Source organism: Furipterus horrens, unplaced genomic scaffold (assembly GCF_987537825.1).
Source record: "Furipterus horrens unplaced genomic scaffold, mFurHor1.1.pri manual_scaffold_5, whole genome shotgun sequence".
NCBI lineage: Eukaryota > Metazoa > Chordata > Mammalia > Chiroptera > Furipteridae > Furipterus > Furipterus horrens.
In genome coordinates, this window is record NW_028327175.1 from 115,713,686 (window position 1) to 115,736,491 (window position 22,806).

At 43.7% G+C, this 22,806-nt stretch overlaps 1 protein-coding gene, 1 non-coding gene and 1 pseudogene across 2 annotated transcripts in view; 2 read left to right on the forward strand and 1 right to left on the reverse strand.

Annotated features, from left to right (window-relative positions):
• Positions 1-4,328: 4,328 nt before the first annotated feature.
• Positions 4,329-4,703, forward strand: LOC150009348 (ragulator complex protein LAMTOR3 pseudogene; annotated as a pseudogene).
• Positions 4,704-9,025: 4,322 nt separating this feature from the next.
• Positions 9,026-9,129, reverse strand: LOC150009349 (U6 spliceosomal RNA). The gene has a single exon (XR_016511492.1). It is a non-coding gene; the product is annotated as a U6 spliceosomal RNA (small nuclear RNA).
• Positions 9,130-16,918: 7,789 nt separating this feature from the next.
• The window catches only part of ADCY9 (adenylate cyclase 9), a 155,826-nt gene continuing 149,938 nt past the window's right edge, over positions 16,919-22,806 (forward strand). The window contains exons 1-2 of the mRNA XM_090277121.1: positions 16,919-17,445; positions 17,727-19,463. Of these exons, the coding sequence (XP_090133247.1) occupies positions 17,771-19,463 (1,693 nt within the window). The 5' untranslated portion in view covers positions 16,919-17,445; positions 17,727-17,770. The remainder of the gene's footprint in view (positions 17,446-17,726; positions 19,464-22,806) is intronic.

Consider the following 22,806-nt stretch of genomic DNA (forward strand, 5'->3'; position numbering starts at 1 on the left):
TCCCAATTTCTTTTCCCTCTGCTCCCCTCCACCCTGTGGCCCCCCTCCCTCCAGTTGACCCCCTCTTAGTCCATGCCCATTGGTTGTGCATATAGTGCTTCTCAACATCTTCCTATCTAATCCACTCCCTCCTACTATGCTTCTTAATTCCTGCATCATCTCCCTCCCTTTTCCCCCTTCCCCCTCCCTGCTGACCTCCCCTCATAATGTTCCCCATACCTATAATTCTTTTTTCCCTCTCGATGCCTACTTAGTTTGCCTTTGTTTCAGTTCCCTAGCTTCTGTTGTTGGTTGTTGTGATACAGTTTTCATTTTAATGTTCGTATTTTTGATCCTCCTTCTCCTAAACAAGTCCCTTTAACATCTCATCTAACAGTGGTTTGGATCTAACAAGCTCCTTCAGTTTTACTTTGTCCTGGAAGCACTTTCTCTGACCTTCTATTCTGAATGACAGCTTCACTAGATAGAGTAATTGTGGTTGTAGGTTTTTGCTTTCAATTACTTTGAATATTTCCTGCCAGTCTCTTCTTGCCTGTAAAGTCTCCTTTGAGAAATCAACTGATAGTCTAATTGGGACCCCTTTGTACATAATTCTTCTCTTCTCTCTTGCTGTTTTTCAGATTCTCTCTTTATCTTTAATTTTTGACATTTTGATTATAATGTGTCTTGGTGTGGTTCTCCCTGTGTCTATTTTATCTGGAACTCTCTGTGCTTCCTGGACCTGTAAGTCTATTTCCTTTCCCAAGTTAGGGAAGTTCTGCTTCATTTATTTTTCACATAATTTTTCAATTTCTAGTTCTTCTTCTTCACCCTCTGGCAATCCTACGATTTGGATGTTGGCCCGCTTATAGCTGTCCCATAGGTTTCTGAGCCTCTCCTCATTTTCCTCACTTTTTGTTTCCTCTTTCTGCAGTGGTTGACTGTTTGTCCCCTCCCTATGTTTTGATTTGTTGATTTGATCCCTGGCTTTCCTTTTCTCACCACTTGTATGTATTTTTGTTTATTTCAGCAGGACTAGCCTTCATTCCTTCCCTGTCTTGATTAAGTCCCGCTGTTAGGTCTGTAAGCTGCCTTACGACTATAACTCTGAACTGAGCCTCAGAAAGATTCTCTATTTGGCATCAGTCAAGTCCCTTATTTAATTTTTGGTTAGCTGCATGATTTGTATTTCAATCATTAATTCTGCCATTGTGACTGTTTTGTTTATCTTTCCTCCTACGCTATATTGGGCGGAGCACCGTGTACTTGTCACAACCCTGCGACCTTTCTCACCACACTGTGGTGCTTTGCATGGGGGCGGGGTTCCAAGATGGATTCCTGCTGTTACTCTCCGCTGAGAGACAGGGAGCCTCCTCCTCCATCCCCACTCCCTCTGGGCCTCACAGTCTGAGACAATGGGGGTCTGCCTTCCCCGGCGTTGGAATTGCGAGCTGATGGGTCTGGTCTGCAGCCAGGGCTGGCTCCCAGGTGCTTCTCTCTTCCCCCCAAATATGGGTGTCTGCTTACTGGGTCCCGCTGCTCGTTGCTGCAGCTGCCGCCTTCAGCATAGCTCGATCTTTCAGCCACATCTTCGCCCCTCCTACCCGTCTGGACGAGCACCACTTGTTTATGACTTCATATGTTGGACTTCCATGTAGCTTTATTTTCTGGAACTTTTGGTTATTTCTGGTTTTGCGGTAGTTGTAGTTCTTCTTAGTTGTGGAGGGAGACCGAGTGTGTCGGTCCGGGTCTTCATCTTGGCCGGAAGTCTCTCTGAGCATTCTTATTGCCAGTGTTTGAACTCTGCATCTGATAGATTTGCTATCTCCATTTCATTTAGTTCTTTTTCTGAGGTTTTGTTGTGTTCTTTCATTTGGGCCATATTTCTTTGCCTCCTCAATTTGGCAGCCTCCCTGTGATTATTTTTGTGTATTAAGTAGAGCTGCTTTACTCCCCATCTTGGTATCATGGCCTATGTATCAAAGGCACCTATAATTGTATGGGGCAAAAAAAAATTGTATGGGGCAAAGCCTTAGGTAATTGCCAGGGTGGGACCACCCACTTCACTGCTTTGTGACTCTGTGGTAGGGGGCTCGGGGAAGGGACAATGCCACTGCCTGGCTTCTGGCAATTTGCCTGGCACTCGCCCCATTTTCAGTCACCTCACCCACTTCCCATATGCTATTAGTCCCGTTCCACTTGCTGCACTTGGCTTTACTGATATTCTAAGACCATGTGGGCCCTTTAAGCAGCAAAAATCCAGCAGTTTCTTCTGCCACCCCAAACCCCGCTGGTTTTTATAGCCAGAGGTAATGAAGGTTTATTTTCCTGGTGCTGGATCCTTGGGTTGTGTGGTCTGGCCTGGGGTTGGAATTGCTTACTCCTAGGGTACCCCTACTGATTTTTATCTACCACAAGTGAATGTGGGACCGTCCATTCCACCACTGCTGCCTCTACCCCTTTTTTGAGCCTCATCACCTCTCTGCCCCTCCTACCCATCTGGATGAATGTGGCTTCTTTAAATCCTTGTCTGTCGAACTTCTATATAGTTTAGTTTTTTGATGGTTCTAGTGGTCATTTGTTTTTGATATCTGGTTGTTATTCTTTCTATGGTTGCACAAGGAGGCATAGCATGTCTACCTATGCCTCCATTTGGACTGGAAGTCTTTTATTTTTCTAATTTTATTATTACATTGACTGGAACAACATGAATGATGTTGAACAGAAGGACCAGAAGCTTTTATCTTTGTCCTTCCTGATTTTCAAGGGACTGCTTTAAACATTTTAACATTGTGTATTAGGTTTGCTATAGATTTTAAAATGTACTTTTTATTAGGTTAGGAAGTTTTTTTCTACTCCTAATTGCTGAAAGTTAAAAAAAAGTATTGATAGTTGTTGAATTTGATTGAATGACTTTTCTGCACCTATCTACTGACGTTCTCATGCATTTCTTTTTATGTTAATGTGGTTAATCACATTAATATATTTTCTAATATCAAACCAACCTTACATTTCTGAAGTACCCAAACTGGCCATTGGGGAGAATACAAGCAGAGCAGAGCAATCTTGCCAAGCTGGGAAGAAAAACAAGCATTTAGAAAGGATAAAGCAACGGGAATTTGCAGAGCAGAGTCCCAGAGTAGACGATCCTATGTAGAGAAAGATTTCCAGAAATCCGGAAACGACTAATGAATATTAAGCCACATATATGTAGGGTGACACTCCATGAGGCTGGTGAAAGGACAACTGGAGAACTGTAAACTGAACAATTCCTAGAGTTCACATAGGCCTAGGAAATAATCTAGTTCCAACCAGCTACAGGAGAGATTCCTCATTGAATTTATTGAACACAGAGGGTGTTCATAGACCTCAGTAGCCAGGCTAAACTATTTCTAGAGTAAAGGCTTTCAAGACCCATCCAAACAAAGCTTAAGAACATACTTTGAAAGAATTAACCTAATCTGCATGTAACCTAACTGCCTGTTAGAACAGTCTAATACTCTTGAAAAGAAGGCAACAAAACCTAGCACTCAACAATGCAGAATCCACAGTATCTAGCATCTAATAAAAAAAAAAAAAAATTGGACATGAGCTCAGGCAGTAAAATGTGATCCATAATCTGAAGCAAGGTCTGTCAATAAAAACAGACTCAGAAATGACAGAGATATGATTAAAAAACAAGGGCTTTAAAACACCTATTGTAAATATGCTCAGAGACTTATAGGAAGTCACTTAAATAATGAGAAGTGTAAGAAAAAAAATAACCAATGGACCTGTAGAGCTGAAAAATTCAATATGTGAAATGAAAATTTTACCAGATGGGATTAATAGCTGATTAGACTCTACCAAAGAACAGGTCAGTAAGTTTCCAAACATAGCAATGAATATGATCTGCACTAAAGCAGAAAAGAAAAGAAGAAAATCCACTAGATCCTCTCTAACCTGTGGTGAAATATTAAGCAGTATGTGTAACTATGTGTATATGTAATTGTATGATTAAAGTGTCAGAAGGGGGAGGGTCAGGAAAGAAATATATTTGAGGAGATACTGGCCAGAGTTCTTTCAAATTTGATGAAAACTATGAACCCACAGATCCAAGACACTCAAAGAATTGCAAGCAGAATAAACATAAAGAAAACCAAACCCAGACGCATCATCACTAAATTGCTAAAAATCAGTGATAATGAAAAAACTTGTGACAAGTCATGTGACAGTGGTTTTCTGAGGAACCTGTCTTTGGAGCTGCCCCTGAAGTGATAGCAGACAGCAACGAATCCTTCTGTATGGAGAACCAGGCCGTCCAGAAAGCCAGGCGTGGCTCTTGAACTGGCGGGAGAAAGGGGCTCATCATGGCGGATGACCTAAAGCTATTCCTGTATAAAAAGTTACCAAGTGTTGAAGGGCTCCATGCTCTTGTTGTGTCAGACAGAGATTGAGTGCCTGTTATTAAAATGGTCAATGATAATGCTCTAGAGCATCCTTTGAGACCTGGTTTCTTATCTACTTTTGCCCTTGCAACAGACCAAGGAAGCAAACTTGGACTTTCAAAAAATAACAGTATCATCTGTTATTACAATACCTACCAGGTGGTTCAATTTAATTGTTTACCTTTGGTGGTGAGTTTCATAGCCAGCAGCAATGCAAATACAGGACTGATTGTCAGCCTAGAAAAGGAACTGGGTCCATTATTTGAAGAATTGAGACAAGTTGTAGAGGTTTCTTAATCTGACAATAGTTTTGATGTCTACCTTATCTTCAATATAACAGACACAATATCAATCTAGCAATCTTGAGACCACAACAATATTTGTATCCATGTACTCAAGAAAGGGCCCTCTTTCTACCTTACACTAAAGGGTTTGTAGATATAATTTATGGACAGATTGACTGCTATCTTTTCTTGTATAGGTCTTATTTACTGAGATCTGGGGATATCACAGAAAAGGTTCAGTCTGTCACAGAGCCCATGGAGTTAGTCCAGTCACCAAATCTGCATGAGATTCTATTTGGTTGATCAGAAGCGAAATATTACTTTGACCCACTTAAACCATGGAATGCTCCATCTTGTACATTTTTCCAGGCCTGCAGAATGAAATAGATCTTTTTTATTGTAAATAAAAATGAGGACGTATTTTTTTCATATGTTTTATTTCTTTGCATTGAGTGTGGGGAAATAATAAAATCATTATGATCACTAACTTTCCTCTGTATATATTTGCAGTATAGTTGTATATTACTAATTGATTTGCTTCTTATGACTTAGTAAAAGTAATGAAAATCATTACAATCACTAACTTTCCTCTGTATATATTATTTTGCAGTATAGATGTATATTACTAATTGATTTGATCCTCCTCAGAGAGTGCTGCTGTTTAATGAAAATGATAGCTGATGTTTTTCCCCCACTCTGCTTTCTATAACCAATCGGTGTTTTAGTATTTGTGCATTCTTTATATAATTTAGATGTGATTTGTAACTGAACTGTTTCCTATATTGATATGTATGTAAACAGGATACTACAGTCATTTTTTCAATACTTGAGTATAAATAAAATAGTATTTTTAAAAGTAAAAGAAACTTGTTTAAAATTTCAGAGGAAAATGATACATTAAATACAAAAGAACAAAGGTTAGAGTTATCACAGATTTCTTGTTGGAAACAATATAAACTAGAAGATATCAGAACATCTTTAAAGCCTAAAGAAAACCCCCCCATCAGTCTAGACTTCTATATCTAGTGAAAATATTCTTCAAAAAAACCCCAAGCATTTTCAAATACACTGAAACTGAGATAATTTGTTTCTTGCAGATATGCACTATAAATATTAGAGAATGTTCTTCAGGCAGAAGGAAAATGATATCAGATGGAAACTTGGATGTATACATAGGAATGAAAACCACTGGAAAGGGGAAAGAATTTTTCTTATTAAATTTTTTAAAAAAGGTAATTGACTGTTAAAAAGCAACATAAACCTTGTATTGTGGAGTTTATAACATATCTAGATGTCAAAAGTAGGACAGCAATAGCATGACGGTTTGGAAAGAGAAAAGAACCCCCCCACCCCCAACATTTTCTTGACTCTTTTGCAACTTGATTGGCTGTATGACTGTGTTCTGGTCAATGTGATTGGGCAAAAGTGGTGTGTTCAATTCTCAGGAGATATAAAGAGAGAAGGCATGTCTTTCTCTCTCTCTCTTCCTCCTTCCTGCCTGAAATTCTGGCTGAGACTCCAGCAACTATCTTGAAGAAAAGGGTGACCTTTGGATATTGGACAGTGGCTCTTCCTTTCTCGGATAATGAAGAAGCAACAAGATCTAAGGAGCCTGGTTCTCCAACACCATGGATTGCCAAAGCAGATCTGGATTGAGCCTTCTGGATATTTTAGAGTGATAAAAAATAATTTGTTAAGCTACTGTTATTTGAAGGTTTTCTCCAACCCAGAGCTGAGTGCAATTCTAACTAACATGGTTAGCTGTTTGAAAGAGTATTGCAGTTGGTAAATTTCTGACCAGATGCTCTAAAAAGAAGGCACACAAAAAATATGAAGATTTGAAAAGGGGACATAACCATAAATACAGCAAAAATTACAAAGATAATAAGAGACTTTGAGAAAATTTCTAGCAATAATTTTCACACTGAGAAAAAAATAAATAAATTTCTAGGAAAAAAAATTACCAAAACTGAGCCAAGAGTAATCAGGCTCATAACAAATACTTGTACACTGATGATGTTAATTAACAGCTTTATTCACAAGAGCAGAAAGTTGAAACAACCTGGATGTCTATTGATGAATAAATGTGGTCTATCCATACAATGGAATATTATTCCACCTCAAAAAGAAATGAAATTCTGACACATTCTAAAACATGGATGTACGTTAAAGACAATATGCTCAGTGAAATAAGCCAGACAGAAGGATAAATATTGTATGGTTCTTATGTTAGGTACCCAGAATGGTCAAACTCACAGAGACAGAAAGTAGGAGAGAGATTACCAAGGACTGGGGGCAAGGAGGAAATTTGGAGTTATTGTTTAATGGACAAAGAGTTTCAGTTTTGGAAGATAAAAAAGTTATGGAGTTGGATGGTGGTGATGGTTGCACAACAATATGAGTGTAATTAATACCATGGAACTATACACTTAAAATGGTTAATATGGTAAATTTTGTGATATATATATGTATATATATGTATATACATATATATATATATATGTATATTACTAGAATATTTTTTTTTCTTTTTAGGTGTTTTAGAGCAGGAGGATTTTTCAGTGTAGCTGGGCTCCCATGTTGCTAGAAATGGAATGCTGGCTCTGACATTCTAAAACATCTAGGTTGATGACTTCTACTCTGTTCTTGTTCTATTTTGGTATTTATATCATTGGAAGAAAGAAAGGTGCACATATATAATTTTATAGCAGTTAGCAATTAGGAAGGGCAGGCATAACTTCTGTTCCCAGTAAGAAGCCTGTTAATAAAGAAAAGAGAAGCCCCTGGAACTAAATGACTTCACCTTGCCACCAGAAAGCAAGCCCTGGCCATTTTCTTACATAAACTGGGAAGTGAAGTATGCTCAGGGTTACCAACCAAAGTCAGCTTTTACAGTTTCTGGTGGGGATGACATCATTTGGTACCAGGCTGTGAGCAGGGCTTCTGGGTGACACCAGCTCCCATTATCTGTCTTTCAGAGTCTCTGTCTGCAGAATGCTATTCTTTCCTGATAGTCCCTGCCTTCAGAATCACCTGAGCCTCAGAAATGTACCAGCAATCCACTTTGCAGCACTGTACATTCCAAATCCCTGAGTAGGGAGGCCACGCCCAGATTCCACATGAACGTCTCAGCAGACACAGCTTCTGCACACCCTCTACACCTTTGTAAGTGTTTCTGCCTCGTGACTGAGCCGTGTGTATGCATCTGTGTGTAACTTCATTGGTCCCATATGAGAGGTAGGTTTCTTCTTCATCCCAAGCACATTTCTGCAATAAACCTGGTTCTGTCTTTGGCAGTAGATACAGTGGTGGGAGTCTGCCAATGTGCTCTGTGCAGTGCCCCTTCTGGAAGGGCAGCTCCTGGCACCCATGCTTCCCCTCACAAATCTTCCAAATGCTCTGAGTCTCTTCTCCACATGGCTCAAGTTTCATGACTTGCTTAATTGCCTCATATTCCCTCTGCACTGCAGCCCAGCTGGCCTGCTTGACCTCCCCAGTGCAACCTGCCCAAGGGCTTCTGTTAGGGATGTGTGTCCTTGTGGATCCTGGCCACAGTCTAATGCCCTCTCTGTGTTAGAGTTCTCCAGAGAAACAGAAAAAAATATGATCTGTATATAGTAGAGAGATAGATGGGTTGATGGACCTAGATCTATTACTCTATATCTATCTATCTATCTATCTATCTATCTATCTATCTATCTAGCATCTACCTACAAAGAGGTTTATTTTAAGGAACAGACACTCATAATAATGGGGGCTGGCAAGTCTGAAATCTGCAAGGCAGGTGGAAGGTTGGAGATCCAAGGAAGAACAGATGTTGAGTCCAAAGGATATCTTTCAATCAACTGCAGTTAACCTTTTAAACAGTGCTGGGCTCACCCTTTCCCTTCCTGCCTGGGTTGGGGTTCTGTGGTTTTCTCTGACCCTTCAGTTTGTGCCCTTTCTCTGTCCCCATGCCTCCAGCACAGCCCTCTACCCCTTTCCCTGACATGCTGATTCCTCTCTTACCCTGATGGTGTTCACTTGGACTGACAGAAGAAGTCATGGGTTTGTGAGTCAGATCTGGGTTCTAATGTAGACAACTCCTTTCCTTGTTGGTGATATTGAATAGGTCACTTCAGCTCTCTGAACCTCAGTCTTCTCTTTGTGAAATGATGTTCTGTGCCCATCTCTCTTTTTAAATTTTAATTAAATTTATTGGGGCGACTTTGGCTAATAAATTTATGTAGGTTTCGAGTGTACAATTCTATAATACATCATCTGTATATTGTACTGTGTGTTAACCACCCAAAGTCAAGTCTCCTTCTGTCACATTTATCCTCCCTTTGCTTTCTAAAAAATATAGAATGCATCATAAATTTGCATGCCATCCTTGTGCAGAGGTCATGCTAATCTTTGTGTCAGTCCAATGTTAGTATATGTGCTGCCTAAGTGCCCACCTGTGCCCACCTCTTGTCACATGTGAAGTACCTGGCACAGAGTGGACACTTCATTTACTTGACTTCTTTTTCTCTCCATGACCAGGTGCTGCCTCCTCCCCTTCTGTTGGTCCCTCTCCCCAGCCATGAACATGGATGGAAGACTCAGTGTTGGTGTGTTAGTCAGGATTCTCCCGAGAAGCAGATCCAATAGGATGTGTATTTCAAGAGAGAGGTTGTGGAGCCTGGAAAGTCTAAAATCCACAGGAGAAGCTAGCAGACCGGAAGTTCCGGCAAGAGCTGATGTTGCAATCAAGTCTGAAGGCAGTCTGAGGCAGAATTCCTTCCTCCTTGTGGAACCTCAGTCTTTTCTCTTCGACTTATTGGATGAAGTTCATTACACTATGGAGGGTGGTGTGTTTTACTCATCTATTGACTTAAATGTTAATCACATCTAAAAATACATCCATAGCAACATCTAGACTGATATTTGACCAAACAATTAAGTATCATAGTCTGGCCAAGTTGACACATAAAATGAAACTTCACACCTGCTGTCAAGGTTCACCTCTGATGTTAATGGCTTCTAATGGCTGGCATTAGCTGAGAATTTACTATAGACCAGATACTGTGTTAAGTGCTTTCTTTGGCTTGTTTGATTTAATTCTCACAACAACCACATGAAGTAGGTTCTATTTTGATTCTCAGTTTATAGAGAAGACAGCTTAGGTTGAGAGAGGATAAGTAACTAGCCCAAGGTTGCACAGCAAGTTGTGGAGCTGGGGTTTGAAGCCAGGAAGTCCCACTGTAGAGCCCATTGATTTAGCCTCATACAATCTTGTTGCCTCCTCCAGAATCCTCAGGAGACTCTGTCCCCTTCCCTGGGCCCTACTGGGACTTGCATGTCTCCAAAGCCTTTTCTCTCCTCTGCTCCTGCTTGTTGGGAGCAGGTAAAGGGTTTGTTGAATAACTGAAGTCCAGAATTGCATATGATTCAGCATCTCTTACTTCCACCTTGAGCCAGTGAGGGAGAGTGGCCAGCTCCTTACCTTGCTCCTATCCCAGCAGCCAAGACACTCCTGCATGGCCACGTTTCCTGCTGGGCACTGGTGGGGTCACACATGCTACAAATGGCACTATGACTGCAGGCTCAGCCCATAAAGTCAGGAGGAAGCTCAGATCTGGACTCTGGAGTCAAATGAGGTTAATCTCTTATAGGGCACAGTGGTCTGGCTGCAGCAGAGGCGATTAACACAACTTCCGCCTTCTTGGGATACTTGAGTGGCCCAGGAATGCAATTTTAGGATGTTCTGGCAACATTTCAATGGACTTTTAGAAATCAGTCTTTTTCCCAACTTCCCTGAATCTCAGAAACTACTGACTCCACCTGCCTGGCCCAGTGCTGTGCTCACTTACTGCCCTAGGAACCAGCAGGCTGGCTGTTTCCCAATTCCTGGATGATGGGCTACTGAGCCTTGGCCCTGCCACCTGTTTGCTCAAGGCCTGTCCTGTTCTAGGGTTGTTGCAGGAGCAGTGACCACCACATGTCTGTCCTCATTGAAGAACACAGTGACACTGTAGGCCTAAACCTGCCTCCTTCCTATAGTGGGTTGAATAGTGTCCCCTCAAAAGATATTCCAACTCTTGATCCCTGGTACCCGTGAATTTGACCTTATGTGGAAAAGGGGTCTTTGTAGACATCATTTACCTAAGGATCTTGAGATGACATCATCCTGGATAGCCTGGGTGGTCCCTAAATCCAATGACTGCTGTCCTTATAAGAACGAGGCAGAGAGAGATTAGAGATCCTGAGACAGAGGAAGCCATGCGGGGATGGAGGCAGAGACTGAAGCTATGCAGCCCCCTAGCCAAGGACTGCTAGGAACCCACAGAAACTGGAAGAGATAAGGAAGGATCCTCCCCTAGACCCTCCAGAGGGAGCTTGGCCCTGCTGACACCTTGATCTTGGACCTCTGGCCTCCAGAACTGTGAGAAAATAAATTTCTATTTTCTTAAGCCACCAAATTTGTGGTAATTTTCACAGCAGCAACAGCAAACTAACAATCCCCTAATTATGGGTGTGGGATCCAGGGTGCAAGACTGGCCCTGCCATGGATTGAGAACCTGACCTTGGCCCACCTGTGGCCTGGCTGCTCAGCACCTTGTATGTATCAATGACCCAATACCAGTGAGCAGGAGGGCCTGGATGGAACAGGGTAAACTGAGTGTAGCTGATTTAAAAAGTGGTATTCAGGGACTCACCTGAATAGCAGGTTGGGAAGTCAGGGATTCTAGAGCACTTCTATCATAGACTGGCTCTGTGACCTCCAGTGCCTGCCTCTATGAGGGGGCCCATGTGTCCTATCCCTGCACTTCATAGCACTGTTGTGAGAATCAGAGAAAGGAATATAGGTGTAAGTCTCTTGCAAACTGTAAAGTATTTCTTTTTAAAATTAAAAAAAAAATTATCGATGAGAGAGAGAAAGAGAGAAATGTCTGTCTACTGTTCCACCTATTCATCCACTCATTGATTGCTTCCTGTATGTGCCCTGACTGGAAATTGAACCCACGACCTTGGCACATCAGGACTATGCTCCAACCATCCAAGCCACCCAGCTGGGGCTGTAAAGTATTTCATAAACCCAAATATTTGTATTATGATTTGCACAATGATTATCTGTGTCCTGATGCATTTATATTCTAATCTATTTGAATGTGACTTTTTGTAATTCAATGAGGGGCAGGGTGTGGGGTGGTTTCCAAGCTATTTATCCCAAAGTGAATCATGGTTATCAGCCTGTGTGACTTCTGGTAGCTTGAAGTTGAGGCCCTCACCGATGGATGGATTGATAAGGAGAATCTTTGTATGAGGAAGGGCAATGAAGAGATGATGAGGCAACTGAGGCTTTCCGAGAGCTTTTGCTGAGTTTGTATGGGCATGTTCTGATTTGTCCTGCATCTGGTGGAAGATCTGAGCACATCACAGATGGAGAGGAAACCCTGGAAATCTGGCAGCAGCCTGGATTGGATGGTTGGAGAAATCCATAACATCTGTCCTGTATCTGGCACCTTTATGCTTTCTGGGCATGGAGAAGGGATGCAGGACTCTCCACTGACTGCCCTCAAGGTCTTGCATTATAAGAATGTAGTTATCCTCCTTTGTAGGACTGTCAACAAGCCTAATTAATTCCATTTTCTCTACCCATCACTTTCACATGGCATATTTCCCAGATACTACACAGCACTTGAAGACAGAGATGTACAATACTGTGAATGTACTAAATGCCACAGAATCATGCACCCATGGCCTAACACACAGTGCCAGGCACATGGTCCTCAATCTCAAGGGTTTTTGGAGTGACTCCTGTTCTAACCTGGAGAGGAAGAAGCTCTGGCAGTTTATAAGTTTCAACAGCTGGGAGTGTATCTCAACTGTTTCCAGAAGACATACAAGTGGGAAGGGAGCAGGGCATATCTAAAAATCTGATGACTAATATGTAAATGCTAAGTCACCACAAACAAGGGGTGGAATGAAATGATTAGGGGAGGGGAGGAAAAGCACAGGCAGTCCATCTCTCAGATTATTGAGGAAAACTAGGAAGTAGGACATGCAATGTTGTATTAAGTGGGGGAATATAAACGGTGAGAGCTGTGTCCAAGGGCTTCCTGTCCAGTTGCATCAGGACATAGAAAAGGGCCACCATAAGGCTTACAAAGGGTGGCACCAGTGTGTTGTAGCTGTTGGAGTCTGATCTGGTTTTGAATCTGAATTCTGTCCTTAGCCTTTATGTGACTCTGGGCATGTCACTTTTCAACCTCCAGTTTCACATCTCTAAAATAGGAACAATAATATCTACCTCAGAGGGTTGTGGTAAGGACCAACCAGATCACAAGTCAAAGTGTCGAGTGGTTTCTAGCACTTAGAACACATTCAGTCAGTGTAAATTTACTATTATTTTCTCACTTATTGGCTTGGGCAATGTGCTCTTCTGAACCTATCAGTTTCTTCATTGGTAAAAATGAAACTCATGGGGGTGCCTGGCACAGAGTTGATGCTCACTCTCTGTCTTTCCTGACCTTGACATTCATTTTTTTGAAGTTATTTTATTGATTATGCTGTTACAGTTGTCCCAATGTTTTACCTTTGCCCCCCTCTGCCCAGTACCCCCATTCCCTCCAGCAATCCCTACCCCCTTAGTTCATGTCCATGGGTTGTACATGTAAGTTCTTTGGCTTCACCCTTTCCTATACTATTCTTAACATCCCCCTGTCTATTTTATTCCTACCAATTATGCTTCCTGATCCCTACACCATTACCTCTTTCTCCCTCTTCCCCCTTCTAGCTGATCATCCTCCATATGATCCCCTTACCTATGATTCTGTTTCTGTTCTGGCTGTTTGCTTAGTTTGTTTTTTTTAGATTCACTTGTTGATAATTGTGTTTGTTGTCACTTTCATGTTCATAGTTTTGATCTTCTGTTTCTTAAAATAAGTTCCTTTAACATTTCACATAATAATGACTTGGTGATGATGAACTCCATTATCTTCACCTTGTCTGGGAAGCACTTTATCTGCCCTTCCATTCTAAATGATAGCTTTGCTGGATAGAGTATCTTGGTTTTAGGTCCTTGCTTTTCATCACTTTGAATACTTTTTGCCAGTCCCTTCTTGCCTGTAAAGTTTCTTTTGAGAAATCAGCTGACAGTCTTACAGGTACCCCTTTGTAGGTAACTCTCTGTTTTTCTCTTGCTGCTTTTAAGATTCTCTCTTTATCTTTAATCTTTGGCAGTTTAATTATGATGTGTCTTGGTGTAGTCCTCTTTGGGTCTAGCTTGTTTGGGACTCTCTGTGCTTCTTAGACTTGTATGTCTATTTCTTTCGTCAAATTAGCAGAGTTTTCCTTAATTGTTTTTTCAAATAAGTTTTCAATTTCTTTATCTTTCTCTTCTCCTTCTGGCACCCCTATGATTTGGATGTTGGTACATTTAAAGTTGTTCCAGAGGTTTCTAATCCTTACCTTGTTTTTTAAATTTTTTTCTTTTTCTTTCTGTTCTGGGTGAATGTTTCTTTCTTTCGTTTATTTCAAATTGTTGATTTTAATACTGGCTTCCTTCCCATCACTGTTGGTTCCTTATATTTTTCTTTATTTCACTTTGTATAACCTTCACTTCTTCCTTTATTTTGTGGCCATACTCAATAATTCCTTTGAGTATCCTGATCGCCAGTGTTTTGAACTCTGCATCTGATAGACTGGCTATTTCTGTTTCATTTAGTTATTTTTCTGGGGTTTTGATATGTTCTTTCATTTGGGCATTTATTTCTTTGCCTCCTCAATTTGGCAGCCTCCTGTGTTTGTTTTTGTGTATTAGGTAGAGCTGCTTCGACTCTGTGTCTTGGTAGTATGGTCTAATATAGTAGGTGTCTTGTAGGGTCCAGTGGCACAGCCTCTGCTGTTACCCAAGCTGGGCACTTGAGGTGTGCTGTTTGTGTGGGCCACATATACCCTCCTCTTGTAGTTGTTCCTTGGTTACTGTTGGGAAATCAATGGGAGGAATTCACCCAGGCCAGTCAACTGCAAGGATTGGCTGTGACCACTGACCACCAGACTACACCCTCCTTGGAGGATCAGGTGTGCAGAGGCAGGGTGGTGGTGCTCCGACATGGTTTGTAGCTGTCCACTTCGTATGATGGTCCTGGGATTTACTGGGTGATGCAGGCCAAGGTCAGCCCCCACCTGTGTTTTTCCCGGAGCATTCCACCCTGCCTGAGCTATAAAGCGATTTGAGATAGCTGCTACTTGTGCTGGGCTTGGAGATTCCCAAGAGAAGACAAGATGTGAATCTAAGCTGGCTGCTGTTAGTGTCAGGCCTGGAACTCACTGAGGACAGTCATTGCTTGTTAGATAGGATTTAGGAAGTTGTGGAGCAGAAGCCAAGACCAGCCATTCATATGGAAAAGCAGAAGACGGTCTGTTAGGGTACAAACCTGCTGTCCTCTCAGATCGCTGACCATCTGAATAAAGCACCCATAAAAATTTGAAAGAAAAGCAGCCTGAGTGGGCTGGTAAGTTGGGTGGGGCTGGTCAAACAGTTAGCCAGGTTGATGGAGTCTCAGATATGGCACCAGTTTGCTGGCTCTATCTCCATGAATGTATTTTCTTTAATTCCATTGTTGTCAGAATTTCACTCATCGACTTCTGATGGTTCTGGATGATGGTTGTTCTACATTTTAGTTGTAATTTTGATGTGGTTGTGTGAAGAGGAGAGCCACGTCTGTCTATGTTGCTATCTTGACTGGATCTACCTGACCTTGACATTCTTGATGAGTACTGGTCAAGAATGGAAGAAATACTTGTAAGAAATATTTCTTAATTTGGGTTTGTCTGATGTTTTCTTATGATTAGATTGAGGTTATGTACTTTAGGCAGAAATACCACAGCAATGATGTGTTACTTTTTGTTTTTGTTTTTGTTTTCCTTTATTGTGGTTAAATACACACAAAATAAATTTACCATTTAGACCATTTTAAAGTCTATGATTCAGTGGCATTTGTACATTCACAGTGTCGTACATCTATCACTTCCACTTAGTTTCAGAACATTTCCATCACCCCTCTAAGAAACCCCTTACCCGCAGTCACTCCCCATGCCCATCCCCCAGCCACTGGCAATCACTAATCTGCTATCTCTGGATTTGCTAATTCTGAACATTTCATAGAAATGGAATCATACAATATGTGGTCTTACCTGACTGGGATTTTTTCACTAAGCATCATGTCTTCAACGTTCCTCTGGATGTAGCACGAATCAGTACTTACTCATTTTTATGCATGAATAATATTCTATTATGTGGACAGACCACATTTTACCTTATTTTCTAATTCAACAGTGAAAACTTGGGTGGGCTCCCCCTGGGGGCGTGAGGGAAGGAGGGAGGAGACCCCATGAGTTGCAGGAGGTACTATAAAGTAGGGGAGAGAAGGGCCAGGATTGCCACACTGGCGATTATAAGGACTGTATTTGCACAGTACAGGCAATGTTTATGGAGGCCTCCGCAGGACTGTTGACTGTGTATCAGATTGCTCTGGAAGTTTCATTTGTGGAAAAGGAAAAACATTTGTTCGTTTAGAGAGGGAGATGACCCAGTGATTGGAAGGCAAACTCTGTGGAGCTGGAGGAGCTGGTTCTCAGCGGCACCAGCTTTCTAGGGTCAATCGCAGCTTCTGGAGACCTGCCCACCTGGCCATCGGAGGCTGGGGCTCAGACCGTGATGGTTGCCTGGGGAGCGTGCTCAGGAAGGGACTAGTGCTCTGGGGGGGGGGGGGCACGTTCTCATTAGTTATAAAGAAAGGGGCGCCTCCCTTTAGGCAAATACAATAGTGGCAAACTTCTATTTATAAAAAAGGTGTGCCGAGGGAGAGGGAAAAGATTTTCATTTTCTCAACGTCGCACCCCAGTTGCTCCTTAACTAGCAGGCTTCCTTAGGCTTCCTAGAGCGGGTGTCAGGTACGAACCATTAGGAGAGGTAGTTTCCCAACCAATCTGGAGACCCGGGCCAGCCCATGCAGCACCTCAGTGTTCGCAGCGGGTAGCCGGGGCGCGGCGCTGCCCCAGGGCGGAGGGCGGAGCCGCAGCGCGCGCCCGACTCCGCCCGCAGCACTGTCAGCCCCATCAGCCCGGCGCGCGCACCGTGCGCGTATTCGAGGCTGGAGGCGGCGGCGTGCGCGGGCCGCGCGTGCGCGCTGCGGTGGGGCGAGGGGCGGTCCGGACAAGTCTGTCAGTGACAGCGGGCGGGGGAGGGGGCAGGAGGTGGTGGCGGTGGCGGTTCTTCCGACATGAGGAAGCCGCACCGTGGGGCTTGGCGGTGGCCGCGGCAGGAGCCGCGGCGGTTTCTCTAGCTTGCGAGGCTGCCCCCGGCGGGCGACCGGAGCCGACGTCGCGGGAGCGGGTTCTGCGGCAGTGCCGCGCACGGGCCGCCGGCTGAGGGGCCCGCGCCCTGCACTGGGTGCGGGGCGGCTCCCAGGCCCTGGGCATTCCCGCCTGCTGGGTCGGCGCCGGCGGCCGGGAGCCGGTAGGCGAGGCTGGGAGCAGGCCCCTCTAGACGGGTCCCGCCGACGGGGGCCGCCGCAGCGCCTCGGGCTCCGCAAACTCGCTGCCCGCCTCCCGCGGGGCGGGACAGAGGGGTCTGGCCGGCGGCCTGACGCAGTGGAGGCGCCGCGCTCGACGCAGCATGAGGGACCCGCCGAAACCGCCCGGAGAACCGCGTTTGCCAGAGTGGCCGGCGGTGTGAGAGTGCTTGTGGAAGACTCCACTGCCGCCTCGGCGGGCGCAGCAGGCGAGTATGTGCGAGGGGACGCGCGGCGGGCTCGGGCGGCGCCGCGGACTCGGTGACCGCCACCTCGCGGACCTTGGGCACTGCTGGCCCATCTTGGGTGGCTGGGGTTGGCCTCAAGGTGGGACAGTGGAAGCGTTAATTGGATATTACCACGGTTTTGTGAGCATATGCCTTTGCAAGCAGACCGCTGGTCCAACACTTAGGAAAGGGATAGAGCTCGTGGCCTTCAGGTGCGTGTACCTGGGTGGGAATAAACACCAGTTTAACTGCTTGTTTCTCCGACAGGTAGCGGTGATCCCGGCCGGAGGTGGCTCCGGGCCCGCAGCAACATGGCTTCCCCGCCCCACCAGCAGCTGTTGCAGCACCACAGCACTGAGGTGAGCTGTGACTCCAGCGGAGACAGCAACAGCGTGAGGGTCAAAATCAACCCCAAGCAGCTGTCGTCCAACAGCCACCCCAAACAGTGCAAGTACAGCATCTCCTCCAGTTGTAGCAGCTCCGGAGACTCAGGGGGCGTCCCTCGGAGATTGGGCGCCAGAGGCCGTCTGCGCAGGCAGAAGAAGCTGCCCCAGCTGTTTGAGAGGGCCTCCAGCCGGTGGTGGGACCCCAAGTTCGACTCGGTGAACCTGGAGGAGGCTTGCTTGGAGCGCTGCTTCCCGCAAACCCAGCGCCGCTTCCGTTATGCGCTCTTCTACATCGGCTTTGCCTGCCTCCTCTGGAGCATCTATTTTGGGGTCCACATGGGATCCAAAGTGATTGTCATGGCAGCCCCTGCTCTGTGCTTCCTCGTGGTGTGTTTGGGCTTTTTTATGTTTACCTTCACCAAGCTGTATTCCCGACATTATGTGTGGACCTCGCTGGTTTTCACCCTCCTCGTGTTCACCCTGACCCTGGCTGCCCAGCTTCAGGTTCTGACACCTCTCTCAGGACGGGTTGACAGCTCCAATCATACTCCCACAGCTAAGTCCACAGACACTTGCTTATCTCAAGTGGGGAGCTTTTCTATGTGCATTGAAGTGCTGTTTTTGCTCTACACTGTAATGCACTTACCTTTGTACTTGAGCTTGTTTTTGGGAGTAGCGTATTCTGTTCTTTTTGAGACCTTTGGCTATCATTTCCGAGATGAAGACTGCTTCCCCTCTCCTGGAGCAGGGCCCCAGCACTGGGAGCTGCTGAGCCAAGCCCTGCTCCACGTCTGTATTCACGCCATTGGGATCCACCTATTTATCATGTCCCAGGTGAGATCCAGGAGCACCTTCCTCAAGGTGGGACAGTCAATTATGCACGGAAAGGATCTGGAAGTGGAAAAAGCCCTGAAAGAAAGAATGATTCATTCTGTGATGCCAAGAATCATAGCTGATGACCTGATGAAACAGGGGGATGAGGAGAGTGAGAATTCTGTGAAAAGGCATGCCACCTCCAGCCCCAAGAACAGGAAGAAAAAGTCTTCCATGCAGAAAGCCCCTATAGCATTCCGCCCATTTAAGATGCAGCAGATAGAAGAGGTCAGTATTTTGTTTGCAGACATCGTGGGCTTCACCAAGATGAGTGCCAACAAGTCTGCTCATGCCCTGGTGGGTCTCCTCAATGATCTGTTTGGGCGCTTTGACCGGTTGTGTGAAGAGACCAAATGTGAGAAAATCAGCACCCTGGGAGACTGCTACTACTGTGTGGCAGGGTGCCCTGAGCCCCGGGCTGACCATGCCTACTGCTGCATTGAAATGGGCTTGGGCATGATAAGGGCCATCGAGCACTTCTGCCAGGAGAAGAAAGAGATGGTGAACATGCGTGTTGGGGTTCACACGGGGACTGTCTTATGTGGCATCTTGGGCATGAGGAGGTTTAAATTCGATGTGTGGTCCAATGATGTGAACCTGGCCAATCTCATGGAGCAGCTGGGAGTGGCTGGCAAGGTTCACATTTCCGAGGCCACTGCAAAATACCTAGATGATCGGTATGAAATGGAGGATGGGAGAGTTACTGAACGCCTCGGTCAGAGCGTTGTTGTTGACCAGTTGAAAGGTACGTGCATTTCTTTGCCTAGTCACCTCCCTCCCCAATCCTGTTTGTATTGGGGGGAAAAAAGTCTCTTTCCAGTGTGTATCTAGAATCAGATCAGTTGTTGTCTTGGGATACCTTACTGTGGGAGCATCTCAGGGCCAGTGGAACTTTACCCTCAATGAGTCAAATATCACACATCTGTTCATACTGTGGCATTGCTGACCTAGATTAGACCTTTAGAAGGAAGGAGAACTTTGAAAATGCATCTCCTTGCCAGCTGGCTGTTAATGTTTCTGAACTTTTGGGGGTAGGCCTAATGAATATCAGGGTACAGAAGCCCTGCAGTCAGAACTTTAAAGCACTTTCAGAAATTGCCTTTGCATTTCACTTGACCGCCCTTAAGTCCCTATCAAAACCTTTTTCTATGCCCCTTTCTAACAGTGTGAAAACTAAAACCTTTCTTCTGTCTAGGCCTCCTTTTGCTGAGACAAGGAAGTCGGCTCAGCCCTGTAGGGCTCTGAGAATTAGAGGGAATCATATATCCCTAAATGCACATTGCCTTTGCCTAGGTCTGTTTTTAAAAAAATGTTTGCATTTTCAGCTTCCAATTTTACTTAACGATGCTTTCTTATCATGATATTTGTATTATCATATAGGCTGTAGCATTTTAGAATGTTGAACTTCTCAAAATGCCAGGTAATTTGAAAGTGAGCAGTGTACCCAGAGCAGTGTTTAGACCCCCTACCCCCAGCCCCTCAGATTAGTATCTGGCCCCTTGTCCTAGACTTAAGCTCCTTATTGCTATTCTTGATATTTTCATTGGGCTTCTTTTATTTTATTTTTTATTTTCATATAGGACAAAAATCTCAGAGGTCTAGGAAGTGATGTTTAAGTAAGTGGAACCAAAAGGAAGGATTCTAAGTGACTTAACACTATAAAAACAGCACTTACATTTTACTAAAATCTTCAGATTGAGGGCAACATCTTTTTAGGAAATATGTAGAGAAAATCTCATTGATTTTTAAAAGCCTAAATTTGTAAAGCTATATTATATATTTAATGGTGCCCACATGTTGCATAATGATATAGTGAAAAGCCCCAGAAAAGGGAATCCTCGGAAGGAGAAGTAACAGCTCAAACCAGAGACAGTACAGTATATAGTTGACTGAGGACCTGAATAGGTCAGCTGATATTTTCTTTGCTTGTGATTGGAGTTCCGCATGTCATTTATTTATTAGTTATATGGTGCCGGTGCTTTATTCTTCTCCTGATTTTTCTTTATTATGTTGTTACTGCTAGTAGTTGAATAATGAGGATGTAGTAGAAAAACATTTTCACCTGATAATTACTTCTACCCAGAGTTATTTATTTATTTATTTATTGTTTTTCTATTAGAGTTGTCCCAGTTTTTCCTCCATTGGTCACCCCCCGACCCAGCCCACCCCACCCCTTCTCCCACAGTCAATCTCCACCCCTTTGTCCATGTCCATGGGTTATTTATACTAGTTCTTTACCCAGAGAGCTTTAAATGCTACATTGATGAGGTCAGAAACTACACTTTGCAGCTCACTTGAGAGATTCTGCCGTAACAGGTGTCTTTCCCTGTAGGACAGTGACTCTTCCTCTCTACTCTGAAGGTGCCAGTAGAGTGGAGTGCAGATGTAATCCTGCTAGACATGGCATCTGTAAGGGTCCAAGTGTTGCAGGGCTCTGTCCTCAGGGACAGTGGGACAGATTCCAGAGAATGGAGTTGTGCTGTATTACATTAAGTTTAGTATGGCAATGATAGCAATTCTTCAGGTGGTACTTTGAACAGGGTATTACTTGAATTTCAAAAATAGAAACAGATGTAATCATTAAGTATGTCTGGAAATTGCTAAGTCTTTGACTCTTTGGCAATACCCATTTTTGTTCATTGATGGGTAATTTTATTTTCAATTTACAGATCAAAAGTCTAAAGATGCAAACCAAAAATGTTAGAATGAGTTTGTTGATTTTTTAAACCTCAAATAGTGTAAACTTGATAAATTTACTTTTTCTCTAAATTGTGTACACTGTATATTTATAAGGAAAAGTTTTAGTACTGGATGGAAGGTAGGGAAAGACAAGGCTCAACTAAACCAGTAATTTTTTAATATGGTATTCCCTCCTTTAACTGTTTCTCTGAGACGATGATTTTTGCTGTATTCAGCTTATTTTGAAAACCTTTGTGGACAGGACTGCACTAATAGAGGATGTCTACACAACTTCCTGCTCCTTTTTGAAATTGCACAGTTTGATTCACCAGACATTGTACAAATTTGCTAAATTGGGATGATCACATGGTGTGTAGAAGACCCTTTTTATACATAGGGTTAAAGTTATATATGTAAGATTTCTTTTAGCCTGTCTTTTGTTTTTTTGTAGATATTTGCTCTATATAATGTTGGGCATTATTAGCCTTTCCTTCTCATCCCCTTTTCTGATGATGGGGTTAAAAATACCCAGTAGAGGGCTCTGTAAAAATGAACATGAGTAGAGTAAATTGGGGATTCCAGAACTAGCTCGGCAGTGTGAAAGGAAGCTACAACTCTAATTTACCTGAACAGGCTTTGTGGAAGGGTGAACATTCATTATTTATGCACATTCACTCCTTGAAAATATTTATTGTGCTCTTACAATGTGCCTGGCACTGAGGATGCACAGATGGAGTCATGACAGTTCCTGACCTCTGTGAGCTCAGTTTTAAATGTCATAGTGTGTGTAGAATCAGGAACGCTTTAGGAGTGTGCATGTATTGTACTTCGGATGGGTCGTGAGATTGAGCAATGATTTTCCAGGTAGATGGAAGCAGAACATTTTGTACAGTGCTACTAACCTGGGCAAAGGCTTGGGGTTGTTTCTTGGTGGGTTGGGCAATTGTAAGTAATTCATTAAGACAAGGAAGTTTGTGGGTCACACAGGAAGGAGTTTGGATTCAATGCTGTAGATAATGGGGAGCCACTGATAGCTTTATGCAGGAGGCATAGGTGATCTCATTTGCAGTTTTAGAAAGCTCACTTTTTTAGTTTTAGGGACTGTGTTGGAAGAGTATGAGACTGGAAATTAGTGAGCTCTTTCAGTAAATCCCAGGCAAGAATTGATGTTAGCCTGAACCAAGGTAACAGTAGTGATGGAGACAGTGGGACAGATGTGAGAGTAATAAAATCAACTTGATAGGGTTTAGAGCCAGATTTAAACAGATGAAAGGGCGAGGCAAGGATCTTGATGGTTTGAATGGGAAATGGCCTTTCAAGTTTCTGGAACTGATCTGGGGACAGTTTGGAGTCAGGAATGGTTGAGAGGCCTTCAATGTTTCTATGGTATGGATGGAGAATCAGGATGG